Source organism: Haplochromis burtoni, unplaced genomic scaffold, assembly GCF_018398535.1.
Source record: "Haplochromis burtoni strain Fernald_Lab_line unplaced genomic scaffold, NCSU_Asbu1 Contig_142, whole genome shotgun sequence".
NCBI lineage: Eukaryota > Metazoa > Chordata > Actinopteri > Cichliformes > Cichlidae > Haplochromis > Haplochromis burtoni.
This window is the reverse complement of record NW_024582503.1, coordinates 1,360,993-1,377,813: the sequence shown is the minus strand read 5'-3', so window position 1 is coordinate 1,377,813 and position 16,821 is coordinate 1,360,993. Positions and strand designations below refer to the sequence as shown.

Genomic DNA, 16,821 nt, shown 5'->3' with positions numbered 1-16,821 from the left:
TCTAAGCATTTCAGAACTGCTGATCTGCACACACATAAGACATGAAACTTTGAGGCGGATGGGCTACAGCAGCAGAAGACCACTCCTGCTTCCAGTAGGTTAACGCCCCCCTGTCACAAAGCTCAAATTATCTCAAACTGGTTTCTTGAATATGGCCAGCTCAATTAAACAGACCAAATGTGGGAGAACATTTTGATCATGTCAATATGTCAATATAGCCCCAAATCTATGAGGAACGTTTCCAGCATCTCGTTGAAATTAAGACAGTTCTACAGGCAAGTGTGAGTAAAACGTAGTACTAGCAAGGGGAACCTAAGAAAGTATCGTGTGTGTGTGTGTGTGTGTGTGTGTGTGTGTGTGTGTGTGTGTGTGTGTGTGTGTGTGTGTGTGTGTGTGTGTTTTATATCGTGTATAGCTGATTGTTAAGGACCCAACACTGAAAAATCTGTGACAGACACATAATGTCTGACAAAACAAAAGGCTCTCAAGGTGTTTTGGTTTTCCTGATAGTGGCTTCTTAGTTTTTCTTTTAAAATGAAGTTCAAAGAAAATGTCACCATTTGGCACTAAAATAAGACGTTACCCTAACTCATTTATTTATTTTTTGTCTTGAGGCATCATCAAAAGCCCATTTTCACTGTCATACTGCTTCTCTAGTTCTAATTGTTTCATCTTTCCAAAACAAAACAGGTTTTTTTTCCATTTTTCCTTTCCATGTCTGTTTTTAGTCATCTAAACACAATTACTGTGTCTCTAAGGATCCAGCTTTAAGCAGGACAGACTGCTGATTTTAGGAAATTGTATTGAAGAGAAATAATTTTCAGCAGGCTGCTGTTTTCACGGTAAGAGCCATGAAGGGAAGAAAAGTGTCTGTGTGTGCCTTCCTACACACACGCAGCTATACAGCTACCATATACTTAATACAGGTATAAACACACTAAGTTTAGCAAATGATTAAAATGCACAGCACGCGTGCAAACACACAGCTTATTTCCCTTCACATTGTTCCAGTAGGCTGTGTGCTGTAAAGATAATTGCTACTTCTCTCTGTATTTATCTGTTTTTATTTATTTACCTATTGTATTTGTTTCATTTTTAATTTAAATCTTTAATCTCTGTATTCAAGGTTGTTATTATTTTGTAAAACACTTTGCAGCAGTTATCTGGGAAAGCTGCATTAATACAGAATGTTACTATTATGTCTTTGTTTTTAATTTAGTAGTCAAGTTGAGGGCATCGCTTCGTGTGTTTGTGTATATAATTAAATTCAGGTTTATTTATATAGTGCTAAACCAAAACAACATTCAGGGGCTTAAATGTGTATTATATGTCCTGATTCAATCCATGCTGAAAGCATTTGATACATTTCATGACACATGAAATATAGGGAAACATTATTTTATATTAAAATGTAGAAAGGAATTATTGTCATTCTAATATTATACTGTTAGAGGCTTAGTTTACTCGAAGATACTCGAATAGTTGGTTTTGACTTCCATCCATCCATCACTTTTTTTCCACTTATCTGGGCCAGGCAGGGGCAGCAGCCTAAGCAGAGAAGCCCAGACCTCCCTCTCCCTGCCCAGCTCCTCCAGCTTTTCAGGGGGAATATTAAGGTGTTCCCAGGCCAGCTGACACATATAATCTGTCCAGCGTGTCCTAGATCTGCCCCCAGGGCCTCCTCCCAGTGGAATACCTCACCCAGTAGATGCCAAAGAGGCATTCTAGTCAAATGCTCGAACTGGCTCCAAAAGGAATGGAGGACCAAGCTCCTGCAACGGTTGTTTAAGGATTGAATTGCCAGTAGCAATGAGCCAAACACCCCATACACCCAAAACACCTCCCTAAGGGACACAGTCGAATGCTTTCTCCAATTCCACAAAACGCACGTAGACTGGTTGGGCAAACCTTTAAAAGACCCGGTCCAGTGTTTCGCGACTGAAAACCGCTTTGTTCCTCCGGTATCTGAGGTTCGACTCACGGACGGACTCTCGTTTTCAGCACCATGACTTTCCCGGGCAGGCTGAGGAGTTTGATCTCCCTTTAGTTGGACACACCCTCCGGTCCCCTTTCATGAAGATGAGAACCACCAGCCCAGTCTGCCAATCCAAAAGTACTTCCTCTGATCTCCAAGCAACATTGCAGAGGCACGTCAACCAAGACAGCCCTACAACATCCAGAGCCTTCAGGAACTCAGGGCGAACCTCGTCCACCCCAGGAGCCTTGCCACTAAGAAATTGTTTAACTGCCTCAGTGACCTCACCCCCGGAGATATATCAGTTGTCCCCCTTGTCTCCAGACGCTGCTTACGCTACAGAAGACTTGTCAGTGGGATTAAGGAGTTCCTTGAAGTATTCCTTCCACCATCCAACAGTGTCCTCAGTTGAAGTCATCAGTGCTCCACCCACACTATACACAGTCCAAGTAGAGTACTGCTTTCCCCTCCTGAGTCGGCTGAGTCATATCTTTGTGTTTATCTTGTTTGTAGCGTGTGCCTTAAAAAAATCAAAAACGTTTATCATTGTTTGTTTCCTTTTTACACCACTGTGTATGTGTCTTCTTCTCAGTTCACGGTCCAGTATTGGAGACAACAGTGGATGAAGATGTGAACTCCATGCTTATTGTCAATCTACAAAGTGGGACAGAGTACAGTGTCCGAGTCAAGGCTTCCTACCCTGCAGGAGAAAGTGAGCCACAGCTAATAAATGCCAAGACATGTAAGTGTCCTTCTCATAAACCTGCAAGTAACAGCACAGAAATGTAAATGCTGAGGAACTCGTTATCCCTCACAGTCTCTTGGCTGTTACAGTTCATTACCATAAGATTGTGAACATATGCAAGCATAATTTTAAATCGCACTTTCATTGAAAAAACATTGACTTACTTTTGGGAAGTTATTATATTTTTCGGGGATTTACTCATTCGCCTACCAAGTGAAAGATGTCTGTTTTGATCCCGGGAGGAAACACAAATCCCTTTGGGGTTGTGTCAGAAAGGGCATCTGGTGTAAAAATCTACCAAATCAAACATGCACAAGGGGTTGCCACAGCAACCCCCTATGAATAAAGGAGCTTTATTGGGATGTCACCACCAGCTGGAAATTTTTTAATTATGAATTTGCCACAAAACGTTGTGTGGCAATTAGACGGCAGCAGAAAAGCAAAGTAGTTTAAGGAAAGTGGGGAAGGTACAACATGCATATTAAACACCTGCTGATATCATACTCTCTAATTTCCATTGAGACTTTGGCAAACAGACAGATGGATATTAATATTTTCCTTGCAGGCGGTGAGAACAATCTCTTTTGCATATAGATTTGGTATCAGTAGGTGCAGTAAGAACTAATGCAGGCTTTAATGCTTCTCTCATCTAAAACAAATAGATGAAGAGAGTGGGAGGCTGAGACACCGAGAGAAAAGAGAAAAGTTAAAAAGCACTGCATGTTATGTTGTCTTTTTAGTTTTTTTTTTCTTTATGTTTCTGTGTAGTCATGTGAGTTTTCAGAAAACTGCCCTATCATCCCTCTCTCAAAATCTATTGCGGTTTTCTAGGTTTAAGGTCTAATTTCAAGTGGTGGGATAAATACAAATAAGCTTATACTGTAGTTTTAATAGCTCATCACCACACTATTTCCCTCTGAAGCAAAGTGCTGAGACACGTAAAGCCGAGTGATTAATCAAGTTGCACATCACCTGCAAATAAATGGGCTGCTTTTGATTTCTTTTTATTAATTTGTGCTGCAGTGATGTGCCATCCTTCATCTGTTTTTCTCTGTGCCCCAGTAGGATGACTTACAACTCCCTCACGCCTTCCTGTCTATATAAAGCACTCATAATGAAAGATGCTTTCACAAAGAGAGAAAGATAAAACACGAGGCACTGGGATGCAAATTATACCACCTTCCATATATAAACTTTACACTCTGACACCGGCATGGCAACAAATTTTTAGCAGTGACTTCAGGACTAACAGAATGCATGTATTTTGTTTTTCAACTTTATCCACATGTTACTCTTTTGGGATCCATGCTATCTACCGCATTATGCTTGTAGTACTGTTTTTCATGCTGTAATTAGTTTTTCTACACTGCTGGCCAGGGATCAAGAAAATATCTCATCACTAAATATTAAACAGAACACATATGAGATGCAATCAATTCTCAATGTGCCGATACGTTTTCAGATGTATCGCATTTCCCCATGTTACACAGTGCTTAGTTAAATTCATTGCAAGTAGTTTGGTCTTCTCTGGGGGAACCCTGATTTATAAAGGGAAGTGCATGGAATCATTTGTCATTTTAATAAGGTGGCTATAGTGTCATATTTCCCCGGGCACACTGCATTCATGACAGCCTCATCAACAGAAGGTTATATGGCATGTTTGCACAAGTAATTTGCACATACTAACATGTAGCATAAAAAGCAAATTTAGTACCCGTAGGACCAGTGAATGAAATTAACTTGTTTCCCTCAGACAAAGCCTAATATATTTTGAAATTGGGTGCTGGAGCTTTTATCATATAGGTTAGCACAAGACTGCAGAAGAGTCTCGTGATATTTTGCAGAAGAAAAAGAGAGGTTTGACTCAAACTTTCCAGTGTGAAAAGAAAGGCATGATGAGAAACATCCTGAATCAACTAAATATATACTTTTCCTTTGGGTGCAAAGACTTTTTTTCATCCAGTTGTAGCAAAGGAAGCCAAAATCAGACATTATTTTAACACAGTGTTTATCTGCATGCTGCTGCACCCACATGTGCCTCAGCACCAGCTTGTAGGTGTCTTCCAGTGCCCGTGAATGTTGCATGTTTGTATGTATGAGAGTAAGTTTATGTGCATCTTTGCATATTATTAATAGAAATGATGGGTTGCCCTATGCATTATTCAAAAGTATTTAAAATAAGGCACCTGCCATATGGTCCCAGCATAAAATATCCATTTACTGGCACAAGAGCCGAGTTTATTTTATATCATCAGCAAATTCTGTTAACAAGGAGGAAAGAACAAGAGTGAGCGAGAGAGGGAGAGAGAGGAAAACAGAAGAGAGAGTGACTCCAGGGAGGTTTGCTTGCCTGTGGTACACTCAAATAACACTACCAAACAAGTTTCAGCTATTAAAACTGCTCAGCTGTTTTGCATTTCACTGCATAATGTCTCTTGTTCCCCCACAAGACACATCAACGCTGACTAATTTTGTTACTTAATGATTTATTTTAACATCTACCCAGCTCAAAGTTTTAGACTATTTACACTTGGTGCACTGTTAATGTTCTGACCACTTTTCTGTTTCATACATAATCCAGACAATTCATTTTGTCCGAAACACTAATAACTGTTTACATTTCCCTTGAAGTGCTTTGCAAAAGAGCTTTCTGTTTGGGGATTTCAAAATTTCTCCTACTTAAACTCTTCATTGTTTGGTGCGTGGAAGGGCTGGGGACAGCAGGAAGTAATAGTGTGTGTGTGTGTGTGCGTGCGTGTCGGAGAGAGAGAGAGAGAGAAAGAGACATTACGAAATGCATATTAGTGAGTGTATTGGAAATTGAAAACTAGAGGCTTTCTATCATCTCTACAACTCTTTGTTTCTCTCTAGTATTCCTTGGTGTGTCTGGCTTGTCAGCCTACCAGGTGCGACCCAACAGCATGTGTGTCCAGTGGCAGCCTCTTCTACATGCTACAATATACAGAATCTCTATACAGTCCACACTCAGTAAGTACTTTTACTCTTAAGACCTGTCAACAACCCTCTGGCAACCTCCATTCACTAGGGAAGAATGTGTATTCTCCACCCAGTTAGCGAGTGGTTGCTAGCTGAGGGTGCTGCACCAAAAACTTTCCCTGTGTTTGCTTTGCTTGTTAGCAGATTGCTGTGTGGTTTGCAAGTGTTTGCACATGTCTACAAACACTCGCCATTTACTCTCTGAATGCCTTGCAAACTGGAGACAGAGAATGGTTGCCTTCAAAGTTAAAGTTGATTGAATTAGGAAGGTGCCTTCCTGCTTCAATCAACAGATTTCAAAAGGTGCAACTTTTATTTCAAGGTGACCAGTTCAGTACCACTTGGCAAGTGGTTTGCAAGTGTTTGCTGACAAGTCGGTCTCTCACACGGTAACCAGGCTCTAAGATTACATGAATGGGGAGACTGTTCTAATTCCCAACACGTAACATACCGACAATTAGTTAAGTCCTGAGGCGTCCCACAGGAACGAGAAAGGTAACCTTCTGCATCCCTATGGTACGCACCAAATTGCGGATGGAGTCTAACAGAATGACGCTCCCGGCAGTAACACACATTCCAGCCGTGTATTCCAGCTCTAACCCTAACCTTAATCCTAACCTTAACCACAGTCTTAATCGGCTTAGATAGTGTTTTCCAAAGTGATTAATGAAGAGGAAGTAAAATAAATATACATGTGTAGATTAATTCCAAACTGTTCTCATGTTTCCGAGAGCGTAACATACCGAGGATTTGTCACATAGCGTCGTACGTTAAGTTTTGGGATGAGAACGTGTTGGAATGGGATGACTTAACAGCAGCAGCCAGCAACATCATGCAATCGGATGGTTGCCGACTCATCTCCAGACCTGTGTGACTGAGACCTTAATTATATTGTATACTGGCATATATTTGTATCTGTGAAAAGTGTAATTATTTTAATTTAGTCCATTGGTAATTTGACCTGTTACAAGCTGCTCACTCGGTCCTGCCAGCTGTGAACTTATAAATTCACCACCTTGCTGAAATATGGTCTGAACCCCACCTCACCTTTGCTGTAGTAAAACTTCATCCCAGAAACAAGCAGGAGTTCTCTGCAGAGACACATAGTCAATACGTACATTTTTACTGTGCACCCCCCCAGTTGTCCCAACATGTGAGAAACAATATTTTTGCCAGTTAAGTATCTGGAATACAGTTCAGTCAGTAAATCAAACTCTTTACTAGAGTTGTGCTATGCGGTGAAGCAGCTGGATTCAGGCTCCGACCTTTTGAATGTGTGTCCTCAAAGGTTTGCAGTATCCTCGTGAAAATGTCTCCTCTGTTTATTATTAACACAAAGACCAGTCAGCTCAGGACACGTGTACTGGTTACGGGTACCTTTCACATTCATCTTGATTTATATTGATATGAGCAACTGGGGAAATAAGTGTTATATATATTTGTTTCATTCTCACATGGCACTGGTTTCTGCTGTGAGGGATCATCGTAAATCTTGCTATTTGCAGAAGGGAAGGGGAGATATGATATGCTCGATAAATGACATGGGAGGAAACTGCTTTGAGAATCGCGCATGTCATCGCAGCAGAAATGAGACCAGGAAAGACACAGAATGTGACCTTTAGACGCTGTTTAATACACAGATCACCTTATTAATCAATGGAAAAAGGGAGCTGGAGGAAGAAAAGGGGTTGAAGCAAAGGGAGGAGGGCGCACAAAAAGGAGAAAGTGGAAAAATATGTTTTAGTTAAATAGAATCAGCCAAGGAAAAAAGCTGTGTTTAACCCCAGCTTTGTGATAGTTTGACAAAAATATAAAACCCACGTTGTGTTGACCGAGAAGTTTGGAACTCATCCTATCACAGTGAACAATTTCAAGTCGGAGCTTTATTTTTATTCGTCCTCAGGGGGCTACCAGTTGGGCAGCACAAGTTCATATAAAATCTAAAGCCCTCCTGATATTTTTCAGAGATGGCTATCATGTAGAAATTGTTGTATAGATTTGGGGTCATCCTCAAAATAATTTGTTAGTGTAGGCAAGTAATGCCTGAATCACTGCTTAGTCCACAGGGTTATTTTTGAAATATCAGTGCAGTAAAAATCAAAACATATTGTAGCAGGCAGGTTGGACTACCGTATGTGCTTCATGGGTTTACATTAAGCCTGAAAATATCCTGTCATTTATTCCTTGATTGCCGTTCAGTGAGATTGGTAGTTGGTAAATGAGCTCTGGGTTCCACCCATTTGATTTGCCATGGGAAAGAAACCGCAGGTGTGACTAATACCATTACCAATGATCTTGATTTGCTTTGGTGTGCAAGCAAGGCAGTGTGCACAACATCAAAGCAATGACAGCACAGCAACAAAATTGAATGCAGCTTTATTAAAATTAAACTGAATAACAGGAATGCACTGTGTATGTATATCAGATCTTGGCTCTGCTTTAAAATAGATTTTTCCGACAGCGTTCAGGTTCGTGGTTGCTGTTGATTAAACTAAATTGGAAGCTAGCGTTGGCTGATAAATGTATTAGAGACACGAACAAATTCGGCGTGTGATTTGTGCACGCATTTCATTGCCTTTCGAGGGAATAAGACAGCAGGAAGGAGGGAGATTTCTCTCCCGTCTTCCTCGCGAACTTTTCGATTTGTCTTTGTCTCTCTCTCCCTCTCCTGCCTGAGTAGCGGTGGGATGTTGAAGTCGAAAGTTTAGAGATTTACTTTAATCCACGCAGAGCCAGCCAGCTGCTTAAACACCTTCTCGGATGGAAACTCGTGGAGCCTCGGTGACAGCTGTTTCCCTAAACTTTATTATCTATGGCTGCTTCCTGCGTGGAGGAGGAGCTAATTTGTCAACCTCCAAGATGAGAGACACATTAGGAAATAAAATTAGACTAAATGAAACTGACAAATGGCAGCCATTAGAGTGTGTACTGTATACGCGAGTTTCCAGTTTGTACCTTTTGGGCTGCCAACATAAATTCTCATGTCTTTTCTTCTCTGTGATCCTCTCGCTCTGCAGCCCGTCAAAACAGACACTACAAAGTACGTGTTTGCAGTCTGCAATCCAGGGGAAATTGTCAAGAGAAGACAAAAGAGCTCAATAACGTGATTTATTTTGATTTTCAGTTGATTTAAGATGTTTTCCCACACTTTTTGAAAACTTTCTCGCTTACCTTTTTGGTGAAGTGAAAGCGGCACATGTGGCGGATTCTCAACCAGTGTATGTGTATGTGTGTGTGTGTGTGTGTGTGTGTGTTGTGCTTTCATCATGAAAAAGATGCCTGAGAATGAATCATTTTGATGCATCACAGTTAGTTCTGTAAAGTCAACAAAACATTGAGCTTCATCAGAGCCTTAAACTGAACTCAAATCTGATTATATTTACCCTAATCTGCTAGAAAATACATTATTAATATTATCTTAGATTTTCATTAAGAACACAGAGAAAAATGAAGGTGTGTCTTTTGTAAAAGTTCGTCTAAAAAGCATCTCCAGGCGATTTCAGTCTGTTTGGCGTGCATGACTTTTACTGGGAATTTTAATCACTCTAAATCAGCTCTTTTATTTCTTGTTGCCTTGCAGATGGTCAGAGACAGGAAGTGAGGCTGGGAGGTGGAGCTTCCCGACACTGCTTTTACGACCTCACTCCTAGTAGCCAATACCAGATCAGCGTTCACGCGCAAATACAAGAAACGGAGGGACCCTCTGTCTCCATCACTGACATGACACGTATGCTGGGTTTATGTTTGTTTTATGTCAAAGCTGTCGATCATTTCATTCATTTCTATTTATCGTGAACATTTTTAAAGGGGTTGCAAGTTTTATTCTTATTTCTTTTTTACTCATTTCTCATCTAATGTAATCGGTTAATCCTTGACGTCTCCATCTTATGTATATTTTTCCCTCTTTGCACCCTGTAGCCATCTCGTCGCACATCTCGTAGCTTAGGTTTTCTTTAATTTGCTCGGTTGCACTCTCGGAAAACATATCGTGTTTGTGCAGTTCATTGGTCTGTTAATGAGGTGAGGTGAACCACACAGCTCCTGGGATCAAGAAGACTGGTGTAAAAACCAGGAATACCAAAAAAATGAATAGATAGATATGTTCTCATATTCACATTGCTATGTAGCAAGACATCTGTTGGATGACTTAATCTGTTTGGTTTCGAAATAGTTGAAGGTCTATAGACAAGTGAAATTTCACTGATGTATTCACTGTAAATGTAATTAATACGAGTGTGTCTGTGCATCAAAACCTTTAGCTGTCAGCCACAGCAAAGAGAAGCATCGACTACAAATTGTCATAATTATATTAAGTTCAGTACTTGAAATTGTACTTGTTGCTTTTACACACAGCCAACAGCCACCTTTCCATATCATCTGTGTAAGTCTGTAAACAACCGATAAAGCTCAAAGGGTGAAAAGACACAATAAAAGCAAGAAACAGCGTCAGGTAACGAAGGCACGAATTTCACTCCTCACTGTTTATCATTCAGTGACAGCTGCGTCAATCAAGCAGATATTCTCAAGCAGGCTACATATCTTTGTCACCACAGCGGTGTGGTGTGAAAGCCGAAGAAACATTTGTTGAGATAATCTCATCCAGTTTTACAAAGTGTGTGTCGCTTCTTTGCGCAGTAGCAAATCTCTCCAAGATGATTCACTTTACTGCTCTCTGGTTTGACAGAACTTTCTCCAAAGTAAGTAATCTGACACCGAGGCACAGACTTTAACTTGGGGCTGTTTTTGAGTCTTACAGACAATAGATGCTAGACTGATAAAAAAAAATGTATAGAAGCAATTTAGAAAGTTCAAATCTGAAATAATTCCAAAATGGAGCAAAAGACAAACTCAATAAAACACAGAAGCTGTTTTGCTTATGTACAGTATCTACAGATTGCATTAGAAATCGTTTTTTCTGTAAAGGTCCAGAGCTCAATCGCTGGAGGAAAGGTTAATAGAAACAGACCACTGCTATGTCTCAGTGTGCCAGCTGTGTTTGTGTGCTCATGCACAAGTGTGTGTTTGCGGTCTGCATGTAGACCCCATTGATGGTGCCACTTGTCACTGTCGTCATGATTGATGACCTTGCCTTCTATCTCTGTGTCTCTGTGTGTGTTTGTGCGTGCTTCCAGTTGCAGCACCCACTCAGGCACCGACTGAACCACCCACTACGGAGCCCCCACCCACAATCCCACCAGCCAAAGAGGGTGAGATGAAGCTTTTAATACTCTTATGTTCAATGTGGTGGATAATCCTTGCAGTTGACATATTATGTATTTTTAAAGGAAATATGACATCCATCTTATTTCTGTTCCTTATTCCCACCTGGTGTATTCATTGTGTACTTTGAAAAACAAAAATGGCCAATACATTCCTTCTCAATAGTTTGTTTACATACAAAAACATGTGCGTTCTGTAAAACTGACGCACGTAATTGCTAAACTTCTTATCTGAACTTATTTTCCCTGTGTGTGCAGGAAAAATGCGACTGAAGCAACTTAGGAAAATGAATGTGAGACAGAAGAGTGTGTTTAGTGGATATATTGGGAAAATGATGCCAAAGATTGAGATGCCAGAGAAGAGGAAAAGGGAAATACCAAAGAGAAAGTAATGATTGAGGGCGTGCAGATGGTGTGACAGAGGAGGATGCTAGGGAGACGGAGGCACAAAAGAAGAAGGCACAGTCCCCAACGTGCTATACCGCTCTGCTGTGGTACTGAAACTGAACATACACAGTAAATCATAAGGAAATTTGGAGAGTCGGCTTGTAAATTTAGGGTGTGCTAAAGGAAAATCTCAGACATTTTTATTCCACAATGACTTAATTATGTGAAATATACTGATTCTGCTGCAGCTAACACCAAAATGAAGAAAAGTAACCTCTTATCATATTACCACAGGCTCAGCTTGGCTAATCTGATCACTCTTACTCAGCTTTATTTCTCCTCAAATCATGCAGGGTACACTTGACTCACCGCTGACCAGCAAGTTATGATACCTGTGAAGTTTCTCTTCACTGGATCAATCACTAAGTAAAATTTAGAAAATGAGCCTCAGCTGTTCTTGATAAATTCAAACAACAATCTACATAATAAAACACATCCAATCCAAGCACTATATCTATTTTAATACATTAAAAAAGAGAGCATGTCAAATTAAGGCATTTGAACCATTTTAAAAAAGCCAATAATGAATATGATGTCACTAACTTTTTAATAACACTTGAGCCTTTGGAGAGCAAGGAGCCTAATTCCTCTGTTCTTATGCAAAATGCTTATAAAGCCATACTTAATATAGGATTTTGTACGCTCTTTTATTAGGTGACAGGTCTTTACAGCTGGCATGCCAGTTTAGCTTTGGGCTGTTTTATTAAAGAGCCATGCTGTTGTAATACATGCCAATTTAGCACACTTGACAAAGCTCAAAAAAAGTCATCTGGAGAGCAGCATGTGTTGCTCCAAAACTAGAATTTCAGTGTTAATCTGAAGAAATTAATCAAGTTCAACTTTTGTTTTCTCTTTTTGATGCTTTCAAGTTAATAAACATGATTTGCAATTTAGTCGTTATTAGCACACAGCTTCTTTCTTTCTTTTCCAAACAGGGTTGTGAATGACTCATGAGTTAGGACAAGCAAAAATGTTTTTCAAATGTTTTTTTAAATCGAAAGCTCAAGTAACGAAGGGGTTTGAGTCCTCCACCCTTTCACCTACTACCCAGACAGGCTTCGTCCTCCTCTGTTCCTGTCTGATGAGCTCAGGTAAAAGGTCGCACCGCAACACGAGGTCCACAAAAGTGAAAGACACACCTGCTGAGCCCGCCTGGAAGCGCTTCTGTCTAAGTTTCTGACCTTTGTCAGACCAGTGCCTCCATCTGTAATGACAGGCAACCTTTATTCGGGACAGAACTGCAAAGATGGGAGAAACAGAACACAAGGACCGTGTTTTTGTTCTACGTAGGAGGGAGAAGACAAAGAAACAAAGTTATGCAGCATGAAGAGATAGAAAGAAAATTTACTGAAAATGGTCAAATGTTCAAGACAGATGGCAACGCAGACAGGAAACACAAACAATCCTCTCTAACATTGAAGTTTTCTCCTCTCCTTTGTTGCATTGGAATTTATGGATACTGACATGGTCATAAACAAGGTTAGAAATTTAGCAAAGACTTGGAGGTTGCAGACTTGTTAAAACCACAAAACAACTTTACAGCAGTGATGAAAAGGCTGCTGGGAGTCATCAAGAAACCTGAGACAAATAAAAGAGGGAAACGTCGCTGCAGGGCCGTGGATACATAAGAGCGGCACAACCAGACAGGATAAAGATGATTTTGTGTTCAGAAAAATCAGAGTTTAAAAATGTGTGAGCACCATACCTTTAATCTTATGAACTCCACAGTTGGCAGATTGCTCTGAAGACCTAGTCTTTGCATATTTACCCTTTTCCAGCAGATGTATATTTGCAGAGCTTCATACTTTGCATATTTACTGTGAGTCTGAATATATTAGGCAGCCAGTTAATATTCCACTTACGCTTTGTCCTCTGCTGACATTCACACTGTGTGAAATTATTTTTTTGTGTAGACACAAAGCGTTGTGCTGACTAAATCTAAACCCCTCCCTTATCTGTCTGAAGTATGTAAGGAGGCCAAGGCTGACCTGGCGTTCCTGGTCGACGGCTCCTGGTCCATCGGAGACGACAACTTCATGAAGATTACACGTTTCCTCTACAGCACCATGGGATCGCTGGATCTGATTGGACAAGATGGCACCCAGGTCAGTCACATGACAGCATTCTTAGTGAACTTATCTCGTTTTACTCATTCATACCAGTTTTCCCCAAAAATCTGTCATTACATGGGAAAGGAAGATTTATGGATTAAAACGTCATGCTGTCTTGACCGCCTCGCTCTGACTCACAGTGAAGTGAGACTCTTTGCAGGGCTTGGATTCACATTTAGGACTGTTAGTGGTTGTTGTGTCTAGTCTAAATTCCTGTGTCTAGTGAAAATTACCGTTTTGCCAGTTTACACAGTTTAACCAACAGAAATCCAAATTGTCCCTAAGGCTTTTCATTTCCTTTCAGTCTCTTTGCAATTTATTTTCTTTGTTTAAGAATTTTTCCTCATGGGAAATATGATGTATAGCAGACAGTGGGGCTCCAGCCAAATGCAGCCGTACTCAAAACCATAATAATGAGGGAATAACTTAATTGCATATCTGAGTATAATCTGAGGGTTAGGAACTCGTTCACAGACGAGAGAATTATGTGTATGCGGGTGTTAATCCCTGCAAAAAGATAGATTACAACCCCCTGCCGCTCTAGCGAATTACCTCATCCTCTTTCCTCCAGCCGTTATGAACTGCAGCCAATTTCACCAATAGCCAGTCACTAAAAAGAGAAAGAAAAGCTCTTTTTAATTTTTGCTTTAGGATCTGCTGAAGCTAGACTAACATTCAGCGGAGAGTAAAATAAAGGAGCTTGGATGCTGATAATGAGAGGATGGAGGGGACTTATTGAAAAGCCACTTAGTTTCTGTAACCTACTGTTTTCTTTGTTTCAAAGTTAGCCACTGAAATTTGATTAGAACAGAAATTTTACCCATATAATGTATCTTAGATCATTTGAGTTTAGTCCACATCCTTTGGATCATTTATTGTTTAGGAAAGAAAGGTGCTGACACTGGCATTCATTGATATTAGAAGGAAGCTCTGGAGCCAACCACTACCCTGAAAGCCCCCTGATAAATCAGCAGGACCAAAGCTTTACATCTGTTGAAAAGTTTGGGAAAATGAGAAGAAACTTTAAACTCCCCGTGAGTCAATCTTTACTTTCTGGAATGACCTCTTGTTGCTGAGCGGTATTAAGTTAACTCCACTCATTTGCAGCCACCGTTCCAGAAAACAATACTTTTCCTGCAGAAATGGTGATTTTAATAAGTTGAGTACAGATGCATTAAAGCTGGTATAAACAGTGAGTGGTTCTCTGTCAACGTGATTCTAACAGCAAAAGAAAAGTTTGACTCATGTTACCACAGGGGATATTACCACCTTCACTCCCTCAGACTATCTCCCATTTATCAGGTCCATCAATAGTAATGCTAAGCTCTAACTCGGGGCTGTTGCTCCCTGTTGTCACTGTGAACTCATTTATTTGCGCTTCTGTCCTGCATGGCCCCCACTATGTCAGCAAACCTCAGCTGGTTCATTTATCACACTGTAGAGGTGCTTGCTAAACCCTTTTGTTTCATTTGTGTAATGTCTGCTGTTAAGGAGTTCGCTAGCCTCGCTGTGCCCCATAACCTTCTGGCAGTAGGCTACCAGCATCAGAGCACTGGCTGTAATGTGAGAAAGTTGGCTGCACAATAAAGAGGGAGTTGGCTGGGTAATGTAGGCTGACCAAAGCCAACAACAGCACCATTAGCAGTCTGGAGGTAATGACAGTTGTCCGACGCTCTTAGAGTATGGATATTAGACTGATTACAGCGCATGTATTCCTAAGTTTCCCCTATGCTTGTAGAAAAAGTTGCATTATTCCCTTTTCACTTCATGAGTGTTTCTTAGTGTGAAAAATATTAAATACACCAGGAAGGACCAGATGAAAAAACGGTGATAACTGTGCCCCGTCTATAAAGCTATAATCTTAAACTGTGAATTGTATATTCAGGCCTCTTGTGCATCATGTACAGACAAACCCATCTGCACTACATTCGCTTTGTGGGGCTATTTTGTCGCACCCCAATTTATGTAATTACACAATTACCATCAGTGAACAATAGCAATATCTGTTTGATACTGTTGTTAATGTCCAGAAAAAATTCAGAGAGTGTTGGTGATAATGACGTGGATATTAGGTTGTTTGACCAAGATCGCAATCATTTGGCTTCATAACACTTGACTAATGCCAGATAAGCTTTTTTGTGTGTAATTTAGGTTTTTTGTACTATGGGGCGAGGCTGAAACTACCCTGAAAACCCTTTGTGGCAGTATCGTGAATGACATGACTGTGAACAGATGATGACAGAATTTTACTATTTTCTAAATTCTCCCTTTATACGGAGTTTAAACCCAAACTGGCTCAGGCAAACGGCACTTTAAATTTGCATAATTTTATTTGACATGTGTCTCTGTCTCTCTCCAGGTGGCCGTTGCTCAGTTCAGCGACGATGCTCGGACCGAATTCCAGCTGAGTTCTCATAGCAACAAAGAAGCACTGCTGGAGGCTATTCAGAGAATCAGCTATAAAGGAGGAAACACTAAGACAGGTTAGAACAGCACAATGGCAGGATTATAGTGGTGATAGTTACGGCAATTCCCTTTGTTTAGCTCTATTTATTAGCAGGACATTTTCATTATAATGTATGTTAGTACACTGCTCAAAAATTTAACACAGATGAAAAAGAGAAAAATCATGCTTTATGGCCTGGATAATGTTTTAGGAATAAAAGGATGCCAAATCGTTTTGATAAAAAATTTAAATGATGAACCTACAGAGGGCTTAATTCAAAGGCAACCTGAAAATCAAAGTGAAAAAGTGATGCTAGTCCATTCTGAGGGAATTTCCTTGCAGCAACTCAAAATGGTACTCAGTAGTGTGTATGTGCTTCTAAGCATGACTGGCAACGTCTGGGAATGCTCCTAATAAGATGGATGGTGTCTCGGAGTATCTTCTCCCAGGTCTGGACCAGGGCATCACTGAACTCCTGGACTGTTAGGTGCAACCTTGGGGTTTGGATGGATTGAAAAATGATGTCCCAGAGGTGTTCTATTGGATTTAGGTCAGGCAAGCATGGGGGCAAGTGTGTGGTATCAATTTCTTCATCCTCCAGGAACTTCCTGCCCTCACTGCCCAGCCCTTCGTGGCATTTGCAATAGAATACCAGAAGTGACAGGCTAACATCGTTCAGCCTGACTGTTTGGGTGGTGCGTCGGTGATGGTTTGCGGAGGCGTATCCATGGAGGAATACAACAGACCTCTACAGGCTAGGCAATAGCACCCTGACTGCTATTAGGTATTGGGCTTAAATTCTTGGACTCATTATCACACCCTATGGTGGTGCAGTGGGTACTGGTTCCCCCAGGTGTAATGCCCGGCCTTATGTGGCGAGT

General features: G+C 40.7%; 1 protein-coding gene across 1 annotated transcript in view; it reads left to right on the top strand.

Moving 5' to 3' along the window:
* col14a1a (collagen, type XIV, alpha 1a) overlaps positions 1-16,821 on the top strand; it is a 150,466-nt gene that overhangs the window by 62,441 nt on the left and 71,204 nt on the right. The window contains exons 22-27 of the mRNA XM_042224578.1: positions 2,568-2,717; positions 5,592-5,708; positions 9,298-9,444; positions 10,850-10,924; positions 13,349-13,488; positions 15,854-15,977. Coding sequence (XP_042080512.1) covers positions 2,568-2,717; positions 5,592-5,708; positions 9,298-9,444; positions 10,850-10,924; positions 13,349-13,488; positions 15,854-15,977 — 753 coding nt within the window. The remainder of the gene's footprint in view (positions 1-2,567; positions 2,718-5,591; positions 5,709-9,297; positions 9,445-10,849; positions 10,925-13,348; positions 13,489-15,853; positions 15,978-16,821) is intronic.